At 45.0% G+C, this 20,987-nt stretch overlaps 1 protein-coding gene across 22 annotated transcripts in view; it reads right to left on the reverse strand.

The window, feature by feature from the left end:
* KMT2C (lysine methyltransferase 2C) overlaps positions 1-20,987 on the reverse strand; it is a 253,899-nt gene that overhangs the window by 18,423 nt on the left and 214,489 nt on the right. For 19 of the 22 annotated variants that reach the window (XR_011566132.1, XM_070787358.1, XM_070787348.1 and 16 more), the window contains 8 exons: positions 18,136-19,964; positions 16,917-17,028; positions 14,239-14,317; positions 12,666-12,729; positions 10,624-10,856; positions 5,692-7,386; positions 1,213-1,425; positions 366-530 (listed from right to left, as the gene is read on the reverse strand). Coding sequence is in view for 21 of the 22 variants with exons in the window: in XM_070787358.1 (XP_070643459.1) it covers positions 366-530; positions 1,213-1,425; positions 5,692-7,386; positions 10,624-10,856; positions 12,666-12,729; positions 14,239-14,317; positions 16,917-17,028; positions 18,136-19,964 (4,390 nt within the window). In the remaining variant the exon portion in view is untranslated. The remainder of the gene's footprint in view (positions 1-365; positions 531-1,212; positions 1,426-5,691; positions 7,387-10,623; positions 10,857-12,665; positions 12,730-14,238; positions 14,318-16,916; positions 17,029-18,135; positions 19,965-20,987) is intronic. The other 3 variants (XM_070787361.1, XM_070787365.1, XM_070787347.1) reach the window with 2 other exon arrangements.

Genomic DNA, 20,987 nt, shown 5'->3' on the forward strand with positions numbered 1-20,987 from the left:
GGGCTTTTCACTGTATTTTTTAGGGTAAATTCCTAACTACATTTTTTTTTTATTCTATTTACTATGAATTTGGATCCATCTTAAGAATTAACAAAGATTTCTAAGACACTAAGTATTTTCCCCTATCACAGAAACACATAATGGATGTTTTTCCACAGTGCGTATTCTGACCTATACAAAAATTTCAGAAGTTTATACTGGAAAACACTTTACTTGGTAAAGTTTTAACCTCTGAGTTGAACTCAAGTTTAAATGGAACCTGGAAGATTAGATGTAAACTAGATGGAAAAACGAGACCAGCTCTACCAATTAGGCTATGGTATCCAAAAGAGGAGGCAAGGCAACAGCTGGGCAGAGAAACATACCTTGTAGATCAACTGAGAATAGTAATCCGAAACCCCTTCAAGGGCGGCACTGCCAAAAGCTCCTAGAAGCCGATTCCCACTATTAAGCGGGCCACTGCCGTAAGGAAGAAAGTGGGCAAAGTTCACTCCAGTGACCGGTTCCATTAGAGGGAGCAGAGAGAGCTGCTATTGAAAAACACATTTGAGAGTGATGTACACGGCAAACACAGCAAGCGTTTCTCCATTTTCCTAAGACCCACGGCAACTCAGCCAAATAAGGCTTGAGAAAAATAAGACTTACAAATTTCAAGTGTCAAAATGCTGGAATAAGTGAGAGAGACTACAGGATCTTTTTGAGATATACTTTAAAATGAGCCTTATCCTCATCTGTCTTAAAGAGATGCTGCTGCCAGGCATCTAGCAAGAAAACACCTTCCTTCTCGCGGCTGAGCAAGACTCGGGGCGGACCTGAGGCTCGGTGCCCCCAGCGGCCCCCTCAGCAGCTGTCTCCCACCTTCTGCGACAGCCACGAAGGTGTAAGGATGGACTTTACTACGGGAGAGACCAACGCCTGCGTTTCTCTGTGTCCAGAGTCACAAGGAATGAGGACAGAATTTTCCTGGGTACTGAGGCTGCTCCCTTAGAGTGTAAGTAAATCTCGACAATCCAGCTATTTTAAAGTAATTTTGGGGTGCCAATAGAGGAGGTGCAATTTGCTTGCAAACAGGAAATCTATTAGGCTCCTTGTTGAGATATCTCTTACCCCTCTACTTTTTGGAAATGATGGCAACCAAGAGTTACATAGGGCTGAAAAAGCATCTGACGTCTCACTTCCTTGAAATTTACAGGGGCTCTCCAGGAGACTCACCTGTTTGAGGTGGGTAAAGGTGTCGCTGGTGGAGTACAGAGCTTGTCTCTCCTCGTCCTCCTTCTTCCTCTTCTTTGACCGAGGCGCTGCTTTCTCCCCAGTCCTCTGAGTCCTTTTGCTTCGCTGTTTCTTGGTTTCACTTCCTCCATCTGTTTTTGGCAACTGGTTGTTGCCACATCCAAAACCACCTTGCACTTGAGCCCCCAAAGTTTGCTAGTGTAATTGGAAAGGTTAAGAAAGCAGTGAACCATCCACGTGCTTGACTTTCAATTCCTGCTAACCCAGCTCCATCCTAAGACACACACTCCCCAGGTGGGTACCCCAAGCTAAGGAGGGAAGATGGGGGCCTCAAAAGGCCAGCCTCATGAGAACAGCATTCCCCCCTTTCAGACACGACTCTCAGGTACGGAAACCAGGAACAGCTGCAAAGCTTGGCGACAGAGCAGAGCTCGTCCCCTTTCAGAGACGCGCAACCCCTGGCCTGTCCGCCTGCCCTGGAGCCGCTGACAGTCCAGAGCCCCCTCTTCTCTGGGCTTGGGAAAGGGTGCTCTGGGGCTGGGGGAACAGGCGCCCCACGCGAAGGCTGTGCAGGTCTCTGCACAGTGGTCACGGCGCCTTATCCGGGCTCGCCTTAGGAAGGGGTGAAGTACAGGTGTGTGGAAGCCACTGCCAGGCCCAGAAAAGCATACTGCCTCTCAGTCGCGAGGCCCAGCCAGCCTCAGAGAGTGAAGCAGACAGACAACGTGTTTCGTTCCAGTGAGTCCAAAGCCACACATATGACCGATTACCAACCGCTGCACACTTCGAGCCACTGAAAGGAGACCTACACAGTAACAAATAAGCCTTTCCTTTACTTTCATCTTCACGGCTAAGAACAAACTAGGCATTAAAGAAGTTTTTAAGGGCAGTGCTATCAATACCTTAAAGATATAGGACTCTTTTTAGGAATCTTTATTTCTAAACTTGACACTCAATACTTGGCTATAGGCAAGTACAGTTCCTAGACTTACTTTAATGTGCTCTGCACTGAATCTTTGGGGGTTTACAGATTATAGTCTAAATAACATCATGCATAGATGGCAACATTTTTCTGTACAAGGCAAAAAGGTGAGTATCTTATCACTGACTCAACAGGCATGAGTTTGAGCAAACCTGGGGAGATGGTGAAGGACAAGGAAGCCTGATGCGTTGCAGGCTATGGGGTCTCAAAGAGTGGACACAATTGAGTGACTGGACAACAACAAATACCTTCTGCTTTGCAGGCCATACACCGTCTGTCGCAAACACTCCACTCTCTGCCCCGACACCACAAAATCAACTACGGCAACCCATGAACTGATGAGTTTGGCTCTGGGCTAATGAAACACTTTCAATTCATGGACACCAACCTTGAGGATCATAATTTTCACAGGTTGTGCAATGTCACTTGCATATTTTATTCAACCGTTAAAAACACAAAAACAAGTCTTAGCTCATACAAACGAGGCTATGGCAGCAGGCACACGGCGCCCGCCCCAGGGCTGACCCGAGGTTCTCCAGGGGAGGTCCCCAGAGAGGCAGACAGTAGCCCCCAGGACGGGTGCCCATTCTCTGGTCCCACCCCAGACCTGCCGGATGTGAACCCGGGCGGGGGGCCGGCCAGTGGTTTGCCAGGCCCTCCAGGTGACTCTGGCACGTTCACGTTCCAAGGGCCCTGGCCTACAGCTATGCCTCTCGTGTCCGCGTGAATGTGAATCACCTGGGATCTTGTTAAAAACACATTCTGATTGGTACGTCGGTGCTGGGCGTACAAGATTCCACTTCCTAAACAGCTCCTAGGGGATGAGTACGGAGCAAGGCCCAAGCAATTCTCTGTTGTTCTCCAGTCATTAAGTCCTGTCTGACTCTTTCGCGACTCTATGGGCCGCAGTCTGCCAGCTCCTTTGTCCATGGGATTTCCCAGATAAGAATACTGGAGTGGGTTGCCATTCCCTTCTCCAGGGGATCTTCCCAACCCAGGGATTGAATTGGGTCTTCTGCATTGCAGGCAGGTTCTTTACCACTGAGCCACCAGGGAAGCCCCAAGCACTTCTTACTGGCTTATAAGAGAATCATCAACCAACTGCTTGTTAGATGTGCAGGGTCAGGCCCTGTAAGTGCCTAAGAGAATTCTCCCGTCCTCACAATGACCCTAGAAACCAGCTATTACTATACTTCAAAGAAGACTTTTAATTACAGAAGAACACAAAAGATGAAAAATTATTCAAAAGTTTGCCTAAGATAGAAACAGTTCACATTTTAATGTTTCCGATCTTTCATCTATGCTTACATATATTATGATAAAAACACAATGAACCATACTCAGTATTCTTTTATTCTGGTGGCTGTCTTTTAAACTTGATATGCGGTTTGTCCCCTGTGACATTAAACATTCACACATAGCACAAACTTTAATGGCTGCAAACAATCTGTGTAACATTCAGATATACATATATGGAAACATCAGATGAGTAACTAGAATACTGGATTTAGGTTGCTTTCTCTCATTCTTATCTATCAGTAAAGACAAAGCCATCCAGCAGCTTTTGTGTGTGGTCACATCTTTGTGCCTACTAGAATGTCCCACTCCTCCTGCCTGGCCACCAGATGGTCACAGGTGTGCACCGCCTTCCATAATACCTCAGGCACAGGGTGGACCCTAATTCTTTTCATCCTTGTGCAACCCACTGACAGGGAGCATTACTGGTCCTGTTTTACAGGTGAGGAATCCGAGGCACAGAAAGCCTGGCCTGCCCAGGCTGCACCGTGGAGAGAGAGGAAACACGGACTTAACACAAACTGAGCGGGTGATCGCTCCACGTCAGCAAAGGCTTCGCCCCAGCACCACAGGTAATGGCCACTTCTGTGAGGGAAGACAGTCTCGGCACAGAGGGAGACGGGGCTGTCCAACTACGGCCACAACAGTTTCGCCTTGAGCGTGGCTAGAAAGTAAATGGATTTCACCGTCTGTAAAACGGGAGTAATAACTGAGCCTGTGTTATCTCAGGGCAAGTGCTCAGTGCAGTGTAAGCCCTGGAATGTGGTTAAGAAGGCATCACTCTGGTAACCTAGGACCCTGCTCCCTGCTGCCTCCAAAACGGACAAACACGCGACACAGTCCAGACGTTTATACACATATATACACGAGCTGACCTCGCCCTTGTTCCACTGCAACACCCAGCAGCAGCATTTTTTACGTATAATTGCTAGTGGTGTTAAGACAAACTTCAATTCACCGAGTGCCGACTCTGTGGCGAGCACTGTGTCAGGCACGGAGGACAGAAGGGGGCTCGGGTGCAGTCTACCCCTTTCAGGAGTCACCTGCATTCAGAGGCACTAGAGACGCTGCGCGTGAGCACGCGGGCACTCACTCGCTGGCTGGGCTGAGACAGTATCTGGGGAAGATGATTCTAGAACTGAGTTTTGAAAGACAAAGACATTGGCCAGATGCGAATTCTCTAAGACCCTCAGGGGCTGCAAGGCGCCCAGGATTCCCAGGGCCAGAGAAGGCGACAGACTGAGTGGCAACAAAACTGCCTCTGGGCTGATGACAAATACGCCTGAAAACCTCACCACCACCAAACTCCACAAAAGTCATGTCTGAGTCTCTGCAATCAGCACTCAGTCTCTACTGAATCAGACAAAGAAGGAAAACAAAGAGAAAGCCGATACTTGCAAAACGAAAGGCTCCATGAACAACTGCACACATGGACAATTAAATTCACCAGTCCATTCCACTCAGTTAAAAAAAAGAAAATCTAATTTGAGAAGTTCTGTAGGGAATTTATGAATACAACAGCAATGGCACTGCAGCTTTTGAAAGGTAAGACAACTAGATAAACCCCTACCACCGAAAAAACTTGCTGTGGGAAATATCTCAGGGAAATTCACTGGAATGCAGGAGATGGCATCTTACAGAGGAATATTTACAAGGGAATTCTGCACACAAATGAAGAAGCAAATCCAGTGTTCTGTAACTAAAAAACGGAAAAATACTGACACGTGGAAAACCACAAAGGTAAAATGACGTCTACACGTTAAGCCCGTGTGTATAACGTGAAGTGTTAACACTGTGAAACAGAATGGATCCCCGTACGCACTACAGGGGCGCGTGAGCTACTTTGTTATCGCGAAGAGGTTAAGGGAAACTGCACGCATTCTGCAGTTAGGACACACAGACACTTACTTCTCTGCTTGAGTGAGACCCACTCAGCATGGTGATGATCAGCTGATGGGACCCGTTAGGTATGAAATGCTCTACCCTACACATCCCTGATTTTTGAAAAACATAATAAATTATTCTTGATAATAATTTATGGGTATAAATCAAAACACGAGGTCCATGTTGTGAATTTTCCTCCATAATAAAAAGGTTATAAAAGGTTGGCACTAATCTGTTGTAACCATAAGGTGAAACAGGAGAGGACAAAGGACACTGTGGTTTTCCTGGGCCATACTTACCACCTCAGCTGGGTTCTGCCTCTCGACCAGTTTGCCGTCCTTCGTAGAATTGTCTTCTGAACAAAAACTACCTTCGGGTTTCTGATTTAAAAGGGAAGATGTCTTTTTATTTTTCAGCAGGTGCTTCAGAAGCTCATTGCCCGAGTCCCCTTTGGTAGCAGGAGCCCCGGTGGCTCGGGGAGGGCTGTGCGCAGGGCAGGTGGTGGCGGCTGTGGCCTGCTCCTCAGCCTGGTCCTCGGGGAGCTGCTCGGCTTTGGGTGCTCCTAGGCCCGGGCCCTGCTCCGGCTCGGGGGTCTCCAGTTTTGCCTCTTGGGCAGCGGCAGGGGTCTCCACGGAGAGCTTCTCTGCCTCTGACTCCGCATAGGTCTGCTGATCTGGGGTTCCCTGTGTGAAGTCCCTGCCAGGTGGCTGGACCTCTGGCTCGGCGCACAGCAGACCTGTTTCCCCGCTGGGCAGGGACGGGCCCGTGGGCTCTGGCGCCTCAGGTCCTGCCAGCTGCGGGGGCTCACTGGGCACGGGCACGGCGGGCATAGAGGTAGTTTCTGGGACGTTTGGGGTCAGCGGGGCAGTGATGTCCGAGTGGGGGGTGGACGGCGCCTTGGCCGACTCCACATCCTCGTCCTTCTTCTTCTTCCGGGTCCTCTTCTTTTTCCCTTTCTCTTCCGGGATTATGTCAGAATACAGCTGGATGAGCGACTGTGCCGAGCCGGGGTAGCTCTGCCCCTGGGTGACGGCCGGGTCCTGGCCGCCAGGGAGACCGCTGCTGGCCGTGGGGAGAGCAGGTGCGAACGGCGGCCTCGCGGGGGACGGCTGGAAGCCAGGCCCAGGAAGACCACCATGGACCTGCTTCACGGGGTGGAAACTTGGGCTTCCTCCTGCAATAGAGGGCGACTCGGGAACAAAGGAGGGCGGTCCCGTCTGCCTCCGTTCGTTGGTCTGCAGGAAACCTGGGGTTGGGGGTGAGCTGAGAGACGCCTGCTGCATACTCTGGGGCTGCACCGCCTGCCCCATCTGGTGCTGCGGAGACGGTGGGAGGGGCCGCGGGGGCGGCACGAAGTCGCGGGGAAGGTCTGCGCCGTAGAATGGGAGCTGGGGCGCGGGTGGCCGGCTGCTCAGCTCGGAGCCCATCAGGCCGCGCTGCTCCAGCTCCAGCCGCTGCTGCAAAGCTCTCTGTCTGTCGACTTCCTGCATGAGTTGGATCCGCTGTCTCTCCTGCTGTTCCCGGAGACGCTCCTTACGTTCTCGTTCTTGAAAACTTTCACTAAATGGGTTATTGTCATCGAATTCCACCCGAGGTGGCGGTCCACTCTGGGGATTTGCATTTGACACGGCCCCTGGGGCTGGTGTGCAAGTTTTTATTGGTAACTGTGCAACTGGAGGCTGAATCCTAGGAGGGTTGAGAGGGAGGTGAGGAGGAGCACTGGGAGGTTGCCACCCAGGTAAGCTGGGCATTCTGGCTGGGCTGCTGTGGCCAGGCATGACTGCAGGGTGCTGCAGCTGCGGGGGCACCATTGGGAAGCTGGGCTGGCTCATGGCAGGCGGGGGGGCACCCGGAACCAGGGGCGGCTGGGGCTGGACACCAGGCAGAACGGCGGGCGGGGGGGCCATTGCACATTGCTGCTGCTGCTGCTGCTGCTGCTGCTTAATCCGGTAATCTTCAATCAACTCGGCATGCTCTTTCTGTTGTTTACGAATCTGGAATCAGAGAAGTCAGTCCTGCTCATTATATATGTACTTACTACAGGCTTCACACAACACTGGCTGATGGTAAGGGTGTAGGTGACACAGAAGGCACTTAGACCTTGTAGAGGCAAAATTATTTCGCTTATTAGGCAACGGCAAACATCACCCCCTCCAAACACTCTTACACTAAAAACTGCCAATCTTTTCGATAATAAGATGTTTCTAAATATGAAATACCAAAAACAAATTTGAAATACATTTTTTGATAATAATATTAAGAAAATCTTACTCTGAAAGTCATAAGCTTTTTAAAGTATTTAAAAAAAGACAATAAGGGATTCCCCAGAAGTCCAGCGGTTAGGACTCCACACGCTTCACTGCTGTGGCCCGAGTTCAAACCGTCACTGGGGAACTGAAGTCCCACAAACTATGTGCCGTGGACAAAAAAAAACACAAAAAAACCCAAAACCAAGACCATAAACAAAGGTTATACAGGAATCAGCTAATCGTGATGCCTTAGAGGTTAGACTAACTATGAGATTTAACTCAAAATTTAACCATTTAAATGTTAAGATTTCATTTAAGTATACAAAATTGTACAGCATGTTAAAAAAAAAAAGATGTATTAGTAGCACACGTACCACACCCTCCCATCCATGTTAAAAAGACTAGATTGGTAAAACTCCTTGAAAGTAAATGGGTATCATTTCTGAAATATGGAGATGCTCTGGGGTGGTATTTTGAACACTTCCTACTAGGCTCCTAACACCATGGCTGACTTGTGTCAGGGAGCTAGCTCATCCCAGACCTGTGGTGGCCCCGGGGGCAGACGCTCGGGACCCCCTTGGTAAAGATGTAAGCCAGGTCCTGAGAACACACCGCCTCACGCAGGGAGCTAGGAGACAGGGCCGGGAGACAGGGCCGCGAGACGTGCGTGTTCTGCACAATGGCTGCATTTCCGCATACTGGACTCGTGCACTGACCCAAATGCTGACAGCTTTTCAACTTATTATCAACAGGTTCCCAGGCCGACCAGCATATTCTCTGCACACATCGTTTGGGCCTGTTTCCCAGTGGCTGGAACTCCTACCTGTTCTCCTCTCTCTGACTGGCTTCCTACTAGAACTGAGAAAGTCACCACTGGACTTTGGTGAAGGAGAATTAACACACAACAAGCACCCAGAACACGATCTGCATACAGAAGGTGCTGAGCCAGCCCTCTCCTAGGACATTTTACAAGTCTCTTAAGAACACGTCGTTAAAGAGATGACACTGGATTGCCGCCAAAAGATGATGTGTCCCATTTTCCAAGTATAGCATTAATTTCTAAATAGGATTTGATCCACGTATATGCAAAAAACTAGGCCCTCATCATAAAAAATTTATAGAAATACACCAGAAGGCAGTAACAAAGCTAAAAATAATTTATAAAAGAATCCTTAAAAGCATATTTACTTGCAGTAAAAAATGGCCCCAGAAACTAAACTGAAAGAGAAATGAAACCTCACTCTGGAAGAGTCCTAGTTTTAAACAAGGACTGTAATCGCCAGAGAGGGGGCAGAGGAGATGGCGAGATGGCATCACTGACTCAACGGACGTGAATTTGAGCAAACTCTGGGAGACAGTCAGGGACAGGAGAGCCTGGCATGCTACAGAACATAGCGTTTCAATGAGTTAGTGACAGATCAACAACATAGCTTGCAAATAAAATGCCTCATCAGTTATCGCATCTATCTCCACAATGACTCAGCAGATTCTTTACCTGTTGTTGTTCAGTTGCTAAGTGATGTCCGACTCTTTGGGACCCTATGAACTGTAGCACAGCAGGCTTCCCTGTCCTTCGCTCTCTCCTGGAGCCTGCTCAAACTCATGTTGGTTGAGTCAATGATGCCATCCAACCATCCTGTCAGCCCCTTTCCTCCTGCCCTCCGTCTTTCCTGTGTAAAGTGGTGATGATACCCCTTGTTCAGAAGGTTAGGTAAGACAGGGCATGTGACTAAGTTCCCTATGCAGAAAGCTCTTCTGTGATGTCTACCAAGTCAATCAAACTGCTCTTTTCTACTATTAACTTGGAGAATAAAATTTATGTTGACAATCAAAAACAAGATGGACCTTTCTTATGTATAATTCTATGCATTTCAAAACAGGTGGAGACCAGTGTGGCTGTCACCACAGCCAAGAGACAGGCCACTGCCCCTCTGTGGTCAAATCCTCCTCCCCCAGCTCTAGGCCCTGGCAAGCTCTAAACTACTGTCCAACTATGTAAGTCTGTCATTTCAACAATTTTCCATAAATGGAATCAATATATAACTTATTGGGATTAGCTTCTTTTACTCAGCACAATGCTCTTGCTGTATCTACCCCAGCTGTGGTGTATTTCAGCAGTTCCATTCTTTTTGATTGCTGAATAAGTATTTCATCATTCAAATGTACCACGCTTTGTCCAAACATTCACCATCAAAGGATGGTGGGGGGGGAGCGGCGGCGGGCAGTGTGGGGGTGTCCCAGTTTTTGGTGACTGTGTTAGAGATACTATCCGTATGTGTACGCACAGGTTTTGGGTGAACCTAAGTTTTTAATTCAAGTAAATACCAAGAGGTCCCTTAATGCATTTTAAACACTATTACTCTTTTATTTTAAATAAAAAGCTCAAGTTTTATCTCTGTAAGTATAACTGCTATTTCAGTATGAACATTTTGAGAACCATCAGGTCTATAATGGAAGATAACAACCACCTGGTCTTGTATTTCAGGAATGAGTCCTTTACAGTCAATGTATATTAAGATCAAAATACTGAGAGGGAACACTAATAAAAACATAGTATAAAAAAACAACCACCAGAATGATTCAAATGCTCCATCTGAAATTCCACTGGAGACTAGGGAACCAAAGACAGGGCAAGGCAAAGGTCAACTCCAAGTACTGACAGAAAACCGAGGCTCTCCCCAAGTGCTATCTCCAGGAAAGCTGAAGAGTGCAAGGTGACCCCTCAGTGCAGGGAGAGCACCTCAATTCCTCCCGCTCTATCAGCTCCAGCAGGGTTTCCTACGTCAGGGCCGGGACGCGGCGGCTTGTCAGAGGCGCCTGAGGCAGTGCGTGCTGTGTGACCATGACTCTGGGGCAAGGACTGGGGCAGTCACGCCCCCACGAAGAGGTCTGAGAGCTGTCATTTCTGACAGCGCACTTCTGCGTGCCACTCACCACCAACCAAATCCATTCATGACTAATCGCGAGCAGGCTCTGTGTTACCTGCTCCAGCTGCTTCTGGACCATGCTCTGCTGCTCGGTGACGTGCTTGAGCTGCTCGGCATCCTCCTCTGGGAACTCTCGCCCAGCCTTCTTGGCGGTACGCTGCTTAGCTGAAAGGGCCTTCTTGGATTTCCTGTGCGCGCCAATTTGTTCTTCCAGATATTTCTGCTGCATCTGAAGCAGCTGTTGGGTCTCCTGAAGCCATTCTTCGTACTGTTTACGTTGTGAATCATCTGAGGAAAAGATTAAAATTCACCTGTGTTAATTTCCTAAAGAGTCCAACACAAGATACACAAATCCATTTTGTAAGGAAACAGTTTCACCATGACCTTGTCATAGGTATTGTGAAAACATAATACTAAATATTAGACCATAATGCAATGATAGAGTAGAAGATTTTAGAAAAATATTTAAGAAAACTAAAGAATGCATATTCTTAGGACACAGGCTAACCTCATACCTATAAATACTATAAACCCAATCTCTGAGAAGCAGAAGACTTATCTGATAGGATACTTTTTATCTACTAAATTATCAAATTCTCTAACCCGAAAGCCACTATTAACTAAAATAAAACTACATTTGTATTTGATTAACTCAACATTACAGATTTTGAAGAGACGAAGTAAGATGCAGCCTACCAAGGTGCAGAGCATGGATCAGGTATCATTTCCCATGCTAACTGTCCAAAGTTTATAAGGTTTCCCCTATTTCTAAATAGTGAAAACATGTCCTGAACTAACAGGGAAAGAACCTAGAATGTTTTAGAAAGGACCAATATGAAGTCTGTTTTATAAAGGAAATCTGTAAGTTAAAAAAACTGATGATTTTTAAGAATTTTGTCATTTATATTCCTATAAATAAGCCATTAACCAAGTAAAATCTTTTCCACTTGTATGACTGTCATTAATATCTCCCCAAACAGTTGTATCTCTTCCTCTTGTAGCAATATTCCTACTTTATTCTTTGAGGGCACTTTACTTCACTGATGCCAAGTTAAGGAAAAAAAAAGTCATCTTATGTTGTGAAATTCAGAATATACCATTTTGACTCACTTTAAGACAAAGAAATGAATAAATACAATTCCAAGAAGGACATTAGCTGAAAAATTACATCAATGATAACAGAATATCGTCATACAATAAGAATCCACCCAAAGTCAATGGGCACAATAAAGCCAGAAAAAGCCAGTTGGTTATAGTAGTTCACTTGTTTTTAAGGCAAATATATATTCAAATTATAATCATTAATGAAAGGGGAATTTCAAAAGGTTGGACTTTGGGTTTGTTCTTAAACCCAGAAGTTCCATCTGTGTATGAACTTGAATCTCATCTACTAAATTTGCAGGGCATTGTTCTAGAACAGGCTTTTTCACAAGATTTCAGAAGTTCTGCTTCTGGTAGAATGAGACCTACCGCAAGGAAAGCCTTTCTGGTTTCTGGAACCAGGAGAGCAGAGGTGAGCAAAATGAAAAATAACGGTGAAAAAAAAGTTAGCTAGACAGTCTGGAGAGTTCAGAAAGGTTCAGTTTGGGGAGAACTTTAAACGCTATCCTGAAGCACCGTGGGACCCCTGAAGGTAACTAGGAGGTTGTGGTAGCATCCTGCATCCCTGACTTCTTCACACCATGCTGCTAAGCCCGGCTCCTCTTTAAGCACACGCCCTTTGCTGTTCCCATTTAGTGTCCTTGTCACTGACAGACAGTCATTAGAAAAGAAGTGGTTTTACGCCACAGATTGTGAAGTGCCCAGTCTATATACAAAAAGAGCAGCAGCACCGAAGAGAACGGGGAGATGATTTTTCTGTATTAAAACACTCATCTCTAACCATAAGTATTCATGCACAGAAAAAGGAAAAGCAATGAAATACATGCCTTGAGGAAGAGGACCCTAATAGGGCAGCAGTGATGTTTAATAAAAAGATTGAGGGCACTCTGACTTCAAATAACACACCTACACTAACTCCAAGATTTTAGAAGAACACAAATATAGTGCAAACCAGCAATCCCCAGAGAACACGTAACTGATTAGATTTATACTTACTGACAAAGCCTGGACCAAAATTTGGAGGATTAGGCCTAGAAATCTGATGTGTTATACTGCCATCCTAAAATAAGTAAAATTTACAAATAGGTTTATTCCACATTTCAGTTAAAGGGGGACAAAAACTTAAAAAAAGGAAAAAGAAGTGGAAGGGAAAAAACTTTAATTTCTTATGACATCTTTGAAGCTTTTGTTTCGATAAAAAGTAGAATGAATTTTGTGGTGACAACCTACTTTTTGAAAATTTTAAACTACCTCTGAACTGTTCTATTTGCTGGGTCTCAGTTGAAAAACAATTATTTTTGAACTAAGAGGTTATTCATCAAAAATATGATAGTAGGGCAAATCAAATAGTACTTAGCTGAAGATTCACATAAAACCCTACTTTGTGATCAAATCTACCTGGTTTCTTCAGCAACTAAGACATAGAAACATGGGTTCCAGATTTACTAAATTCCACTTCACAAAGTTATTTATAAACAAGAACAGGTATCTCTAACAGGCACAAGTAATAAAACAAATATACACTAATTTAAATATTACTCTTATTTTCTAATTGAATGTCTTATTTTTTCCAGGGAGATTGAATAAATAGTTATCATCTTACAATTCCCTGGTAACAATCTGATAAATAAAATTAACTTTGAAAAAGCATTTACTGAGTTCTCACAAATTCTGTTAGACATGAGCTGTAGACAAAGTAAAGACGACAAATAATATCAGCACCCAGAATGCACTAAATGTAAACCATAAAATTCTGCAAAGCAGGTGGTGTAACATCGACAGATCAGAAAATGGAGACTAAAAAGTTTGCCCCAAAATCCCAATAAACTCATAGTGGAAATCGGATTAAACTCAGCTATGAAGCCTATGTTTTTTCAACAATGTCAGATGGCTCTTTTTTATTGAAAATATAATTATCAGCATAATAAACCTAAAGCAGGGCAAAAACAAAGTGCCCAAAAGACATGTAGAAAGTAGGTGGCTTTCTCTTCTTTTTTTTCCTAGGCAGAACTTGGTGAAAAGAAAAACTGAAAACACAATAGAACGTGTAGTTCTAACTTGCCTGGACATCACTTGACACTAAATATTTACACTTAAAGCTGATTACTGTGAATGTTAAGTACTTCAAAATTAAATTATTCCAAGGAATAAATTGCACCACGTGATTGTATCTAAATAAAATGACTATAATCATTATTTTCTGGAATTTGTAGCAGTTTTACATTTAAATGTAATGAGTGAATTCTAAAATGCTGGACGTGAAAACGTCTCCGTGGAGTTAAAGGTAAATGAAACCAAACCCTAAGACCCTAAGTACCTGGCTTCCCTCCAAGTGACCTTCTACCCTTAAACAAACAGATCCTTTTCAGAAACTGCCAATGTTTTAACCTTAACTTGTCTCGCCCCTAAAAAAACAGTGAAGTATCTTATTTCTGCCGAGCCGGTAGCACACTGTGGCAGCGTTCTAGGACTCCCACTGTTTCCTGGAAGTGGCCTCACTGTGAAGCCTAGTGAGACACACAGGGAAAGGCACTAGGGTTCGAGAGTGACTGGCGACAGGCGGCAATACCTGAGCAGCTGCCTGTGGCAGGAGGGTCTGGCCGTCCCCACTCTGCGCCCCGGCCACTGACTGGCCCACGAAGGGGAACCTGTAGAAAGAATAACTGAGCATCAAAGAAATATTTGCAACTAACATCATCTTTACGTCCTGAACCGTTTTCTTCTAAGGAAGGAGGACTAATGGCAACGTGTCTCTTGTCAAAAGCACTGACTTGGGCCCTGTATTTTTGTGCCCCAACCTACTACACGACGGAGAAGGTGACGGCACCCACTCCAGTCCTCTTGCCTGGAAAGTCCCATGGACGGAGGAGCCTGGTGGGCTGCAGTCCACAGGGTCGCTAAGAGTCGGACATGACTGAGCGACTTCCCTTTCACTTTTCACTTTCAGGCACTGGAGAAGGAACCGGCAACCCACTCCAGTGTTCTTGCCTGGAGAGTCCCAGGGACGGGGGAGCCTGGTGGGCTGCCACCTGTGGGGTCGCACAGAGTCCGACATGACTGGAGCGACTTAGAAGCAGCAGCAGCTACTACACAACTGTGTGGCGTGCGAATCCTTCCTACTCGTTTTACCTGTGATGAAAGGAAGACCCAGAGAGACCAACGTCCCCACAGTGACTAGTGTGGCTGCAGCGCCTGAGGCTGCTCCAGGCAGCCCGCTCGGTTACGTGCCTCAGTAGACATTAAAACTAGTTCAAATCTTTTAGAAAATAATGAAGGCATAGTTTTCTTAGAATTTACATAATCAAACTGTTTATTCTGATCTTTATTTAAAACAAAAGATGCATCTTAATTAAGAACCTTCATATATCCTTATGTCTAAAGGTTAGAGCAAATCAAAAACTGGTCATTGACTAAGAAAAAGTCTACATGGTTAAAAATATCTGGCAAAATGTTACTCTAGTTAAAAACTTCAGAAACATTACCGCTCTGAATGAAAACACTGCATCTAGAGTTACCAAATGCTTCAACGTATATCTTCCAAATTATTTATCGAACATTATAATTAATGTCTAAGTAGATAACTATGTCTAACATTATAATTAACGTCTAATCACAATTTGGAACATAAGCTTTTTAATTTTTTTACTCAGCTTTTTGATTCATCTGTTGCCACCAGGCCCCACTATAGCCTGGTGTGGAATGGGCTCTCAATCCACAGAGCACTCACTGTCCATCACCCTCAACTTATGCCACCACATGAAGGAGGGATCATCATCTCTGCCTCCTCAAAGACCTCAGCAGAAGCGCTAACAACTTGCCGGCTGACTAACACATCAGTGTGTCTAAGTAGAGACTTATGCTGAAGGAGCAGGGGTTCCAAATCTCAGGTCTGTATTTTAAAGTGCAGAATTAAATTTACAATTTCCTTCTATTTCGACTACAGGCAGCAAACTACAGTATTATCAGCAGTACTGTGATTTTTCAAAAACAGAACTTGTTATTTTCATGGCAAAAGTTGTTGCACAAACCCAATTGGTCATTTAGGTTCATCACATCATTCTTTTGAAGTTATGGTAGTTATTAGACCTATTGCCAAATTTATTCATGTATTAGAGAAGCACATATACTGTAACTTTTACATTTAAATAACTATTTCAAATATAAATGATCTCCTCTTTAATATTTTGGTTTGGCATTAAAATATTCTGAGGAGTTCAAAGGCTTTACTGGAATGTCAAAAAGTCCACGACATAAAAAAGTTAAGAATCCTCATGAAGGAGAAACAGTGTTCACAGACGCTGTGCATGCAAGTCATTACAGTCTCTTCTCTGATCTCAACTATGCTTCTCAACCATTTCCAAAGTATCCAACAAAGCACCTTTGAAGAACTGTGTTTAAATTCATGTAGACTCACATTCAATTCCACGATCACCCACACTCAACAAGCAATGAGGCTAAACTGAGGCTCTATGCCTACTCTATGGACAGAGGTTCTCAAACAGCAATATACAAAAGAACCACCCATGGTGCCCACTAAAACCACAAGCACCGTCTCCAGATACTCTGGTTCAGTGTGTCTGCAGTTGAGTAAAGGAATCTTAGAGGAATTTTTAAAAAAGCTACCACATAATTCTGATGATGGTCCATGATCAGAACTTAAGAAACCCTTAGGGGGTGTAAATAATTTCAGAAATTAAGAGAGTCGAATAACTCATAATCTTCTCTGATGTGTAATTTTTGCATTTTTTCCTATTAATAGTGAAAAGGCTTATAAAGTTTCAAAGTGCTAACTCTCATACGTCCTCTGATGGAACAAAAAACCTTCAGACTAACACACCATCTTCTATTCTCAGCACAGAGCAGTTTAATGTCTGTTTCCCTGCTCACCCTTGCCTACTCTGGATGAAGCATCTCTGTCCCAAGCAGTTTTTGGTCAGCGTTACCTACTCCAAAGTACCTAAACAAGCGTGCACTTAAATACGTTGAATTTCCTGCTTAGTCAAGTCAATCTTGCAAACCATTCTATGATGCTTTATTATGTTTACCCTGAAATGAATGAAAATTCGATCTTTACATTTGTACAGCATTTTGCTTTTGATTATATTCCGCTGACATCACAACCAATTGAAATAATTCCCATTCATCCCTAGAATACAAGCTTTGTGTCACTACATGCTCCTTCCAGCAGCTAGCAGTGACTGCGTGTGCTTCTGATGCACAGCGAGCACGAGAAGCGTCAGCACCTACCTGTTCATGACCATCGGCGGCATGCCCATGTTGTTTTGTGCCATCACTTTATTTATGCCCTTAAGGGCCACCATTTTGGCTTTCATTATAGGGTCTGTAATTGCATCAAAATCTAAAGAACAAACATATTTTAAAGTTACTTATTTCACAGTACTTGGTTCAAGTGACACTAAGAGGTAACGTAACTCACAAACATCACACAACTTAGACTCTTATTCCTTGTTATTTAACAATCACTGTTACAGGTCTCTATTCTAGGTAAAGAATTATGAGAACCTCATCCTGAATTTACTTCCATCTAAGTGATCAACGCATTTAATACCTTAGTCCTGTAAGAATCTAAACAAGGTATTTGTCAAACACTGGCATAAGGGAAATGACAGCAGTAACCTCAAGTGATGAATTCCATTCATCTGAACTTTCACAAGGCTCAGCAGAATGTTCCACCATGATGAGAAGCTGCACTTATTACAAATACTAAGGAATTTTTGCTAAATTGGTTATTACTCAAGAGAAAAATGGATCAAGTTCTGATAATAAGGACAGGCTAAGGGAAAAGACCTCTTCGCATATAGAAATGGGCTAAAATGATGGAACTGGCAATGAATGTATGACAGAAGGTCAATTTTTTTGTTTAGAAAAAGAAGCATTAAAAGAAAAAAAAAAAAAAGAAAGGATTCCTTGGAATGTGTCCCTGATTGCTAGTTCTTTGTGTTAGAGACACTCAAGCATTCTTAGTGCATTGTTTTTTTTTTTTTTTGGGGGGGGGGGGGAGGCACGTTCCCCCAAATTAGTAAGCTACTGAAATAAGTTAGAGAGCTTTATATGACTAAAAAAACTGCCAAGCATTCATTGTACAAATGAGAAGTTTTCTCCTAGCATAATTTCTTTAAATTCACCTTTCAATGACTCTGAAAATACCTGGCAATAATGAGAATATATAGAAGGAATGAACCAAAAGAGATTTATTTCTATTAAGTCATCCCATAAAAAATAGAATTGAGAATGTCTGAAACTCCAAGAGTGTAATTTCTTGATTTACTGGGGAGGAATCTTAAAACTCTTAGTCAGTTTCATCTCAAAGCTGAAGAAGGAACAGAAATACAACCCTCAGTACTCTAGGCCACATGTAATTTTAATACAGAAAAAAGCTTGTAAGCATACCACATTCCACCCAAAGCCCACGGTAGTAATTTCTGAAACTCGGAGAAACTCCTACCGATATTAGGGAAGAACGGCTCAGACCGCTGACGGATCATGGCTTGCATCTGTCTCTGCTGCTGCTGTTCTTGTCTCTCTTGATCCAAAAGATCCTGCAGAAGTAGAGGCTGCTCCTCCAGAAGGAGGGGCCTCTCTCTGCTCTGCTGGGCTAGCGTCTGAGGAATCATTAGCTGCTGGGCCCCAGACATGCCACTGGTCCCAGGCTGACTTGTCGAGGGCACAGGCTGACCGGCAGGTTTGCCTGTCCCGAAACTGTGGTTTACTGGCGGCTGACCCTGAATGAAGCCTGGATTTACCTGCACACCCTGAGGGAAAGCATGGTTTAGTCGAGGGACTACTGCCACGTTAGAACTCATGGTATTATCCAAAACATGACCAGGCGGTGTCATCAGAGGGGGAGGCAAACTTGACACGTGGCCAGACGGGGAGGCCGGCAGAGTTGGTGCTGGAGATGCCAACGGCCTCACGTCTGCAGAATCAGGTTTTTCATTAGCAAGCAAACTTGAGAGAACTGGAGTTGGCCCAGGTGTGCCGCGTGGGGCGACGACGGCATCCTCAGCAGGCGGCTGAGTGGCCCCACGAGCCACACGCGGGCTGGGGCCGGTCGTTTCTCGCGTAGCCCTTTTCTCCAGCAGGTCTGCATCACAGGGCTGCGCAGGAGCCTTGTCCCCGTCGCTCCCGTCCAGAGGAGCAGAGGCTGGTGGGCAGGGAGGATCAACGCTATCTTTACCGTCCTCACTTTTCTCACTTTCACATGTGGCTTCCCCTTTAGAATTTGGAGACAGTACCTCCGTTTTGATCTCGCTGCTGACAGTGGATTTTTTCCAAGGAGAAGGCTTATCAGAAGGAACCACACTTTCGTTGTCTTGCTCCTTTTTTTCAGGTTCAACAGATACACACTGATTATCTAACTTATCATCAATTGGGACATTGAGGTCCAGTTCCTCGTTGAACATGCTCTTCTTGTCTCCCAGGTCAAGTTCCGGGTCTGTATAGGCGATGATATCGAACTCCCCCGACCGTAGGAGGTCGTCCAGGTTGGGGTCGTTCGCTTCCAAATTCCCCAGAGTGTCCAACTCGTCCCCCTTGCCATCTTCTGTATCCAGGTTTAGATTTTCAAGATCTTCGTCATCTAAGTCTTTGACTTCAACCCCTTCGAGGTCTTTAACATCGAGTTCTTTGACAGATGGGTCATCAGAATCAAGTTTTTCTTCGAGACCATCAGAAGACTGGGCGGTCACCTGTAAATTTTCAGATGTCGTTTCAGCTGGCACAGAGGCTGACAAAGGGGCCTCTGAGAACTCAGCACCCAAGGGATGACTCAGAGACCTCATGACCATCGCAGACGAATGGACAGCACGGCTCTGCTCTTGCTGAGATGGCGGCACTTGTTCCAAATTTGGGTGCACAGGCAGCTGATGAGGGAGACCCTGGGAAGGTCGTCTCATGGGGTCTGGGTGTCTGGGGCCTGGGAAGTCCGGCCGGGGAATGAAGCTTCCGTGGCGGGGATGGGAGGGTGCCTCAATGACGTTGCCAGGAACAGCAGGGAAGGGCAGCCGGGGCCTCCCATCTGGGGCCCGGTGCCTCAGCTCAATGAAGGCCTGGCCCAGTATGTTATGCTGCTGAACCGGCAGGCTCTGTGCTGGGAAATGTGCAGGAAGTCCACTGGGATTACTCATTGGTGAGTTATTTAACGGCCTGGGCATATCTACAGATAGAGACCTTCTGAGCTGTGGAGGAACTCCAGATCCTTGCATTTGCTGAGGAGGTACAAGGAAGCGTTCCTGACCTGACAAGGTGCCATGACCACCTCCTGGAAATCCAAACCTAAAAGAAGAAATATATAACACAGATAGTTAACATAAAGTACTGAATTCAGAGTCAGGTTTATAAAAAGGAAAAGTTTTAGATTAAATACAGATAGGGCTCCCCTGGTGGCTCAGATGGTAAAGAACCTGCCTGCAAAGTGGGAGACCCGGGTTTGATCCCTGGGTTGGGAAGATCCTCTGGAGAAGGAAATGGCAACCCATTTCCTTCAGTACTTCTGCCAGGAAAATCCCATGGAGAGAGGAGCCTGGTGGGTTGCAGTCCACGAGGTCACAAAGAGTCAGACACGACTGAGTAAGCACACAAAATGTTGCCAAATGTAATAATGACTTAGTAAAAACAAAATTATCACCATTAGAAAGTATTATAAAGAATCTATATGAACATAAATTTTTGCCACATACTCTACAGTAAATACCATACCTGAGCTCTGATGACATCTGACAGAGATCATAAACGAAGACAAAGGAAAACAAACAAGCAGATGGAATCGGTTGTTTACAAATCAGCATATACTACTGGAGTTGCAAAGAAGGCTATGATGTGGAGGAAGCTGATTTAGGGGGACACTTGAGTAGGAGGTCTAATGAATTTTACCAGAGACTTACAGGTCTCTGCACTTAAGAAAACAAAGGTGATGACTGGACAGATTAACCTATTTGCTCAAAGAATGAGAATCAGGGGTAGTAAGACAAGAATGATAGGCATCATCTGTAAAGACTCAGTAAATGAATGAATTACAGAAAAACTTGTATTTGTATTGTACCTCATTCCTAGAAAGAAAGATAGGCAGGTTACAAACAAATATGGGTTTTCCAGGCGGTGCTAGTGGCAAAGAACATGCCTGTCAATGCAGAAGCCTTAACAAGAGACACTGGTTCCAACCCTGAGTTGGGAAGATCCCCTGGAGGAGGGCATGGCAACCCACTCCAGTATTCTTACCTGGAGAATCCTCATGGACAGAGGAGCCTGGTGGGCTACAGTCCATGGGGTCATGGGGACTGAAGCGACTTAACATGTACA

This window comes from Bos indicus, chromosome 4 (genome assembly GCF_029378745.1).
Source record: "Bos indicus isolate NIAB-ARS_2022 breed Sahiwal x Tharparkar chromosome 4, NIAB-ARS_B.indTharparkar_mat_pri_1.0, whole genome shotgun sequence".
NCBI classification, from domain to species: Eukaryota; Metazoa; Chordata; class Mammalia; order Artiodactyla; family Bovidae; genus Bos; species Bos indicus.